Source organism: Silene latifolia, chromosome 4, assembly GCF_048544455.1.
Source record: "Silene latifolia isolate original U9 population chromosome 4, ASM4854445v1, whole genome shotgun sequence".
NCBI lineage: Eukaryota > Viridiplantae > Streptophyta > Magnoliopsida > Caryophyllales > Caryophyllaceae > Silene > Silene latifolia.
In genome coordinates, this window is record NC_133529.1 from 13,959,368 (window position 1) to 13,968,984 (window position 9,617).

Sequence of the window (9,617 nt, forward strand, 5' to 3'; positions counted from 1 at the left end):
AGGACATATCTATCCACCAATCAAATTGCACAAAAAACACTTATGTTTATAAAATCAAAGTCACTATTGTACTATGTTAAATAAATTTAATTATTTTTTCCTCAATTTCCCAAACAATTTCCAGAACTTTCTTAAGCCTCACTCCTTTCTTCCAAACTTCCATAGTTCCATTAGCCCCATACCTTATCAACTAATCATAGAGCCACACCTACACAAATATATAATATAATATAAAATTCCAAGTAGATGGTTCCTTCTACCCTTCTCTAATCTCTAGAACTTTCTTCTCACAATATTATTTAATTCCTTACTTAAACTCTATTTAACCCTCTAATGGCCTCACTAATGGCACTCATTGTTGATTAGTCTCAACTAATGAACTATAACTACTTAAAACTACCTTCCCAAAATAGAAACCTAGCTTCCCACACCTTCCTATAAATAAAATCCTCTCTTTTTCTTCCATTTTTGTGAAAATTATTTTGGATAATTTCACTTTTTTTTTTTTACTCTTTTTTCTCTCAACATTTTCTAGTTTCTTGTATTAATATTCCCAACTTTCACTTTCATTTTTATCCTTTTCTTCATCCAAAGTTTGGATTTTTTTTCACACACAAACCAACACCTTATCTTATTCTAAAACAAAATCCATCAATAAATTACAAAGTTGACTACTTTTGATCAAAACCCATATGGGTTTATTGCAAATTTAGCTCAAATTATCACATTATTGCTAAAACATTTCAATTCAATCAAAATTTGATATCTTTGATCAATTGATTGAAAAATGAATCCATTGTACCCAGTTAAACAAGAGTATATTGATCCAACCTCATCTTATTCCGGCGACGGAACGATAGCAATCCCAGCTCCTCAGCCAATGGAGGGATTAAATGAAGTTGGACCTCCACCATTTTTAACAAAAACATATGAAATGGTGGATGATTCAACTACTAATCACATAGTTTCTTGGTGTAGAGGTGGTCATAGTTTTGTGGTGTGGGATCCTCATGCTTTTTCCACTAATTTGTTGCCTAAACATTTCAAGCACAATAATTTTTCTAGCTTTGTAAGGCAACTCAATACTTATGTAAGTTCTTTCTTCTCCTCCTCCTTTTTACTTTGATTTAGTCTTTTTTTTAATCTTTATTTTCCTCCATCCCATTTAATAGTTTACCTTTATTTTATTTTCCCGGTTAGAGTAATAATAGTTTACGAGTGGGTAATTTTAAAATCTTTAGTAACCCATTTGTGCTCAAAGAATATACTATATGCCCTCCAAATTATTTCAAAAGAATAGAATTCATAAATAAAAATTAAGGGAATATTTTTATATTATTATGCTTGATTGATTAAAGTTACCTATCATAGCTCGACACATGTCTTGATTCCTTTTTTAGTTTTTGATTTGTTTATGTGATGGTTGGTTGATATTTGGATCACTAATGTGGATTAATATTTGTTTAATGTTTGTCTAATCAGAAAAGATTGCAACTTGTCAAATGCTTTACTATGCCAATGATTTTTTTAATATAAAGTTTCTATCTTGAGCATGTGAGACTTTGCCGACTGATTCCATTTTGGTTGTCCTATTAATCTTGATTTAGTTTTAAATGACAATTTGCACAAGTGGGACCTTAATTTTGAATTATGCCTTTAATGTGATGTTTCCATGATGATCTAGTTTAATGTATGTCACTATTGATTGCCTTGCTAAATGCCTTGCTAAATGAGGCAAAAGATAGGCATCATAAATTGTTACCAAGATCAAAGGTCATATATTTGAAAAAGCAATTGGTCTCCCTTGTGACGGGTTACCATTTGTGGCGGATATTTTGTGAGTTAAAATGGTAACAAAATGGGTTAGTGGAGAAAGGGGACCACATGAATAGTGTTGCAGAGAGAGAAAAAGTGGGTACTTTGTGAGGTAAAATGGTATCCGTCACTCAAGAATGACGGATATGTGCCGTCACAAACAAGAATTTGTGTTGAAAAAGATAAGTTGGTCATGCAAAAACGCATTTCTGATAATACCTAGATAAATAACGCGTTGCTAGTCTTAAATTCATCGTAATATTCCCATTTTTGAAATATGTAAGTAAAATTTTGAATAATGAAAATGTCAAGCAAATGGAGGGAATAATAATTTTCAATAATTTTGTGAAAGTTCGATAAGATTATTGAATTATATGAAAAAAAATAATTAGCTGGTCATGAAAACAGGTGTTTCTAGTAGTATATAGGATATATAAGGCACTATTAACTTCAGTCTCACCATATTTTTCCGTTTTCTAAAATATGTAAGGGAATTTTGAACAATTAGAAATTAGAATGACAAACAAATGGAGGGAATATTAACTTTTGATGATTTTCAGAAAGCTTGTAGCTTGATAAGGTTAATGGAAACACAGAGGTTGGATTGCAAATTTTGCAATAGTTTTGAGTGTTTGCAATGTGACTTTTGCTTAGAAAGTAATTAACTTTGTTACATTGGACATGTTTTCAGTGAATACTACTTTAAGCATAAGTAGATACTTCACTTAGAAAATATCTTCAACAAATTTTGCAGGGGTTTAGAAAGATTGATCCAGACAAATGGGAATTTGCAAATGAAGGGTTTTTAAAAGGGCAAAAACAGCTTTTAAAGAACATCAGGAGAAGGAAAAACACAGCTCAACCTTTGCCTACACAACAAGGCATAGACCCTTGTGTTGAACTAGGGAGATTTGGAGTTGACGGAGAGGTAGATAGATTAAAAAGGGATAAGAATGTGTTAATGATGGAATTAGTGAAGTTAAGGCAACAACAACAAAACACTAGGGCTTACTTACAAGCAATGGAGCAAAGGTTACAAGCTACGGAGGCGAAACAACAACATATGATGAACTTTCTTGCAAGAGCAATGAAGAATCCTTCATTCATTCACCAGTTAGTCCAACAAAAGGAGAAAAGGAAAGAACTTGAGGAGGTTTTAAGCAAGAAAAGGAGACGGCCAATCGAGCAAGGAGAAAATGGTCATTTTGTAATAGGGGAGTCGTCAAGTTGTCGTGTGAAAGTTGAGCCTTTGGAGTTTGGTAATGGTGGTTCATATGGATATGACCATGGTGGAGTTTCTGAGCTCGATGCGCTTGCTCGAGAAATGCTAGGTCATGGTAGGGTAGAATGTGATCCAAGGGAGGAAGAGCTTGATGGGTTAGATCAGTTTGATGGCAAAAATGATGTACTCGATGATGAGTTTTGGGATGATTTGTTGAATGAAAGGTTCAAGGGTTTGGGTGAACAAGGAAGTGAAAACCAAGGAACACAAGCTAATGGTCTAGCTCATGATGTAGCTCTTGATGATATTAAATATCGGTTCCAGCCGTGATTGCAGAATAGATTCTCATGCTCTGACCTCGACATTACCCCCTATATCTGACCAATACCACCTCAGTATGGTTCAGTAACCTTCAAGGCTTTTACAAAGTGGTTAAGATGAGGTGTCGTGATCCAGGTCTAATATCGTGAGCTGATCGATTGGGGTTACTTGGGTTGAAGCCCTAAGTAGGCGGTTAATTACGTTGTTTGAGATCGCATCCCATACTGATTAACTCTTAGATTATGTTGTTGCTTAATTTGTTTGTTGCCCTTTTCAGGAGAGGGGAAGAATTCGAAGCCAGACAGTCTACTTCTATAATCGGCGAGACTAGCCTAAGCCAAACTAACTTGCTATGTTTGCTGCAGATTAAAATGTTGATTGTACAACTTCCTCTCTCATTTGTACTACTGTTTGTATTGTAGGAATGCAGGAATTGTTGAAACTTTGAATGTAGAAGCTCTACATTGAACTATTGAAGCTAAGGTTGCTTCTTTGTTTGACAATTCTATTTGTCTTCTAAGTTTGCTTTGTACTCGAAATTTGCAATAATATGATGTTGGTTTATGGAAAATGTAGATGTGTTCCGATGATCGTTCAAGTTGAAAGAGTTAAAAGCTGCTACAAAAACCTACAAGATTGAGACCTAATGGTAGTAGTTTCTTTGTTGAAGTTATCAGATAATAATGCTGCATATCTTGTTGATTTTCTGTGTGCTTCTTGTTTGTGAATATAGCTAGGAAGCTGAATACCTGAAAGTTGGTCACCTTCAAAAACTGTTGATATGAAGACTAACATGGTAATTTAAGATTATTTTAGAATTTCAGGTCAAAATTTGGATATTTCCCGGGATTTGACAGTCAATAGTTAGAAAACACAATTTTGTGTATAAGACGGTTTCACACTAACTTAGTGTAAAATCGTCCTACAGTTACCTAAACATTCTCCCATGGCTACTTTCCCGTGTTTTAGTAAGGGATATATTTGGAGTACTCTACATCAGTAGGCCAACTGGTTAGAATATCAGTATTCGATTTACTTGGTGTAATTGTGCATCGGCCTTTCAATACATAGTTGAAAGCATTGAAGTAGCTATCGAACTTTGAATGTAAATACAGTATTACGTAGTGGAATGATAAGTGAAGGTTAGAGGTGAATGCAAGGAGTTTCTGGCTGATCATATGCGGTTTTGGGCTAGACACAGTCGCGCTACAGAGTATATTAGAGTGTGTCTGTTATAGGTCTTTTTTCCCCCAATGAATCCAGAAACGCGCGGTCTGAAATGTTGAAATACTATATAGTAAATCAAAATCGTTTAGCAAACAGTTATGCAGATACTACAGAAAGTTTCAGAATAAGATACCCAAAAGCATTATCTTTATGCTGAAAGAATTGTATCAGCTTACATAGTTGAACAACTTTCCTCCGTCATGGTAGAAGCCATTTAAGCGTTGTGTTCTGAGTAGTGTGTTTCTTTTTGAAGTATCAGGGATTTTTGTTTTTCCAGATTTTAGTTCGCTTAGTAATACACAGAATCTTATCTTCTGTGTGAGTTAATAGATAATGTAGATATGTGATTACAGTACTCCGTATATGTTTATATCTTGTACAGAAACTTATCTTCTGTGTGAGTGTTAATAGATAATGTAGATATGTGATTACAGTACTCTGTATATGTTTATATCTTGTACGGGTATATGGTAGGATATGGTCATAGGACTCGAAAACAAGGAGCCGTATATGTTTATATCTGGTACGAGTATATGGTAGGAATGTAGGATATTGTCATAGAGACTTAGAGAACAAGGAGCCGTGGTTGTAGGATGTGTTAGGCCTGATAAACGAGACGAGAATCAGGGGTACGATGTGTAAATATGATTGATAAAAGAGAATCAGGGGTATATGTTTATATATCTTGTACTGACTGAGTATATGGTAAGATATGAATATTTGATCATGGGACTTGTAGACAAGGGCGTCTTAAAACAAATGGTGACCTGTCTTTAAATGAAAAAAATGAGGCCTTAAATATGAATGCACCAATGTATGTTTAAATTGAATACCATCATTAAAACTTGTAAATTTGACCATCAAAATCAGAGGCTCGGTTTCCGCGCTCATGGACTGAACAGGGCCTTAGACACCCCTGCTTGGAGAACAAGGAGATGTTATTTTCGCGCTCAAGGTAGTGATTGCCATAATACCTCTTTACCAAATGGTGACGATATAGAAATGAGAAATGATCAAATCATTTGAATTGATCTTATATGCAAAAATAGCTTAACGGTGGAGGACCTTAGTTATATCTTAAGGGGTTTGACCTCTGCTGATTTTTCATAATACAATATCGAATTATTAAAGGGCTCCCCTCTTGACTTAATGATTGAGTCTTAAATATTCACCCACGAAATCAGTAGTTTAAATTGACCCTCTTTATTATGCAGTCCAATATCTCACTGCTTACAAATAGCTTTTGTAGAGTGTAGAACGTAAACTTGCATTTGTTTGCCTTTATTCATATATTTGCCTTTATTAAAATATCTCTCACAAAATAAAAGAAATAAACAGGTAAATAGGAGGACGAAGAGTGTATTAATACAGCATAAGACCGTAAGTGTGTAACATGGTTAGTAGTAGACTACCTAGTATCTAGTTTACCATTATGGATCAAATCGAAGGTTCGTCAAATTTGGGGCTGGATCCTTAAAACCAAAATGTTATCTCAAATAAAGCCATGGACAATTGGACACCCTCTTCGTTCGTACGCATTTTTCTATCAACAAAATGTTGTTATGGCTAGCTCTCTCCAATTAAATTTGGAAATGGACTAAATTATACGAGTACGCTTTTATTGTGTGAAAAGAACAAATAATATGGAGAAATACTATTATCTTAAAACAAAATTGTGATGAAAAAAGAGTTTTTAATGGAATGACAAATGAGTTTTTATTGTTTGTCACGTACATTATAATCGCATCATAAAATTCGTTAGTCAATTGCGAAAGTGGTTCTTTAAATTACCAACTTACTCTCGTTTTCTTTGTGAATTAGATGATGTTTCCGTTCTATTTATTTGTTCTATTATGATAACACTCAAAGACATATTAATAAGAGAATGAAATTTACGAAATCACCTAATAAGCTGTGAGATTTCTCATAGGCTCATCACTTTTATTGGTTCATTGTCCGGTTTCAAAAAGTCACGCAAGATATTGACGCCAAATAAGTCCGCAAAATTTATAAAAACTAAGTAAATAACATGTTGCAAAAAAAAAAAAAAAATCCATCCACAAAAAACTGAAAACTATGGGCATAATATAACGACTGATGAAAAACAAGAAAACAGTGACCAATAAACACATGTTTAGAAAACAAGCTTCCACCAATTTTGGGGGATACAATTGCCTCTTTATTTAAAGTCATTTTCATGGCGGATTCAAATAACACGAAAGGAATTTTAAATAAATATATTAAAAATAAGTTATAACGATGTAAATCTTATATAGTGTTTATAATATAACACGTCACTTAATACCATATCTATTTATTTATTATTATACCATATTACAATAGATTTGGTGAGTATTATACGAGAGAAAAAAGAACATACATCGGATGTACTACCTCCAACTTTTTTGTTTTTCGAGCATATATGTATTTTTTTTGAGCTTATTACCTCAAACTTTATTTGTTTTTGAGCATATATGTAATTTTTTGAGCATAATAAAGTTTATAAGTTAGATTTTAATATTTTTTCCATCAAAACTCAAATTTAACTAAACTTATATATATGTAATATTTTTGAGTTTTATTGTAATTTTGTAGAGCTTAATATTTAAGTGAATAAACTCAGAAACTTTATAGTGAAACTCAGAAACTTTAAAACAAAACTCAAAATCTTTATTATAATGCTCAAAAACTATAGAATTGGAGGTAGTACATCAGATCTATAAGCCTCTTAAAATTACAAATTAACTAAAAAACAATGAAAGCTTGCATTTGCTTTTACCAATGAGGGATACATATCGGTCATGAGATGATTGAGACATACTTAATGAATAAATAATATCATAGTTTCAAACAGTTTTTTATTCTACAGTTTTTTATGATCATAATATTGTATATAATATATTTATTTTCAACAAGACAAATATATTTCTAAAAAAGAATATGGTTAGGAGGATCTCACTTGTTAATACTCCGACAATAAAATAAACTTACATAATTGCAAGATCTAAAACATCATCGGTTAGGAACTTTGTGGGTGAAAATGCTTTAGGTATCTTCCTCCGTTTGCAAAACTAAAAATGCATTACACTTCACATAGAAAGCGTGACATTATTGTACGCTGTAATAGATTTTAAATAGAAATGGAAGTCTTTAAAATAGCCAACACAAATCATATTTTTAAAAACGGATCAAGTTCTGTATGAGACCAAGCCGAGTAATTAAAAGTCATAAATTATGTCCAAATAAATACAAAACGTAGCCATAAATATTAAATGTATCAAAATACGATAAAATATATTATTACTTCGTACATTTTAAAAAATGATACCAGTTAAGAAAATCACAAATATCAAATAATGTATAAAGATAAAAAAAAATGAGAATATATTTTTTATACATCAAAATATCCTTACACTAAATAATTATAAAACGATTTTATACAAAAATATTTAAAACGAATAATTGAGGAGAGGAAAAATCTAAGAAATGAGCACGACATTTTTCTTAAAAACAATAAAATAATAAAATTTCCACAATTAACAGCAGCCGAAGAAAAGTAGAAAACTTTCTAATAAGTGAAAAAAGAGGGAAAATTCTTCACGATCAAAACAATATTCAAATTTCTTAACCCTAATTTTCGAAAATTATCGATCTCGATCAACCTGAATTCGCGTTATTTTGATAGTGTTGATAGTTGGATGATGATGTTTATGAGTTCGATAGTTTTGGCAGTTGGATGATGATGTTCATGAGTGTGGATAACTTCGAGGACGAAGTTCCTTTTAAGGGTGGTAGAATGTAACAATCCGTTTGATGTTATGAGTGTCTTGATATCGCATTTTCTAGTGGATAATATGTTTCGGAGCTAGCAGCGTTTGTGGATAGTAGTTGGTAGTGTTTGGAGTTGGTGTTGAGAGAGACTATGATGCAGTTGATACGATATCGTGAGCCGTGTTGTGGAGGTAGGCATAGTTGGTGCAGTTGGTGTTAAGAGTTCATGTTTTATAGGTTGGGGTTTTGTTTTGAGTTCGTAGTTGCGTTGTTGTGTCTTAATCGAGTTAGTATGTTTGTTTTTATGTATAGGTTGAACTTCGAGGACGAAGTTCCTTTTAAGGAGGGGAATCTTTGTAATACTACGGTTTTCTATGTCTATGAGTACTCTATCGAGTGGGCTTACTCTGTCGAGTAAGTATGTTTTTACGCAAAACAGTAGTCTGCCCGATGGGTACTCGATCGAGTACGTGTGGCACTCGATCGAGCAAGGGGCACTCGATCGAGTATGTCACTTACTCGATCGAGTAAGTGAGTCTTACGGGTTATTTTAGCCAGGTTTTGTTAATAACGCGTAAATAGTATAAAAGGATTCCGTCATCTTTCTTAATCAGTTTCTACTTTTCTAAAAACCTTTCAAGAGAGAAAAAGAGTTACGTCGTTCTCATTCTTCACGTTATTGGCAAATCCCAAGGTTAGGTTCGTCGGATCGTCTCATTCGTTATACCGTTGAGTTCGTCGTGTCGAGGATAAGATCCTTATATAGTTTTTATATTGTTTCCTTTATTTTCTTTAAAACCCTAATTGGGTAGATTGGGGGTTTTGGGAATATTATGTGATTAGATGGTAATTGTATGTATATGTGTTATAGGAGGAGGATTCATAGAGGAACGATATTGATTGGCTGCTGTGACGGTCTGTGGTGATTGCTTTTCCAGGTAGGTTCGCCTACTCAGTTCTGTTGGTTGTCTAGAGTGTCCTTTGATTTGGTTTGGTTGATGTAGTGTCGATATGGTTGATTGTTTGTGGTAATTGGTTGGCGTTGCCTTGTTTTGATTTTTGTTGTTGTGGTACAGCTGGTTGTGATTGTTTGTCTATGGTTCTCGAGGTGCGTTCTCGGCTGAGTGAAGTCACTTGCGGGAGTGGCTTCACGCCCGTAGTTCGCCCTCCGTGGAACCCGCCACGGGAGGGGATGTGCACATTAATGGACATGGGTTTATCGCTCGGTATGATGAGCGGGGATTTGGTGAGTACGGCTACG

General features: G+C 33.8%; 1 protein-coding gene across 1 annotated transcript; it reads left to right on the forward strand.

The window, feature by feature from the left end:
* Positions 1 to 4,532, forward strand: LOC141653038 (heat stress transcription factor A-7a-like). Its single transcript, XM_074460675.1, has 4 exons — positions 1 to 1,090; positions 2,570 to 3,841; positions 3,935 to 4,007; positions 4,092 to 4,532. The coding sequence occupies exons 1-2, from the start codon at positions 788 to 790 to the stop codon at positions 3,365 to 3,367; spliced, it is 1,101 nt and encodes a 366-aa protein (XP_074316776.1). The 5' UTR covers positions 1 to 787; the 3' UTR covers positions 3,368 to 3,841; positions 3,935 to 4,007; positions 4,092 to 4,532.
* Positions 4,533 to 9,617: the final 5,085 nt, after the last annotated feature.

Coding starts and splice junctions, on each gene's coding strand:
- LOC141653038 (XM_074460675.1), top strand. CDS start 788: ATGAATCCATTGTACCCAGTTAAACAAGAGTATATTGATCCAACCTCA. Junction 1,091..2,569: donor TAAGGCAACTCAATACTTAT/GTAAGTTCTTTC, acceptor CAAATTTTGCAG/GGGTTTAGAAAGATTGATCC.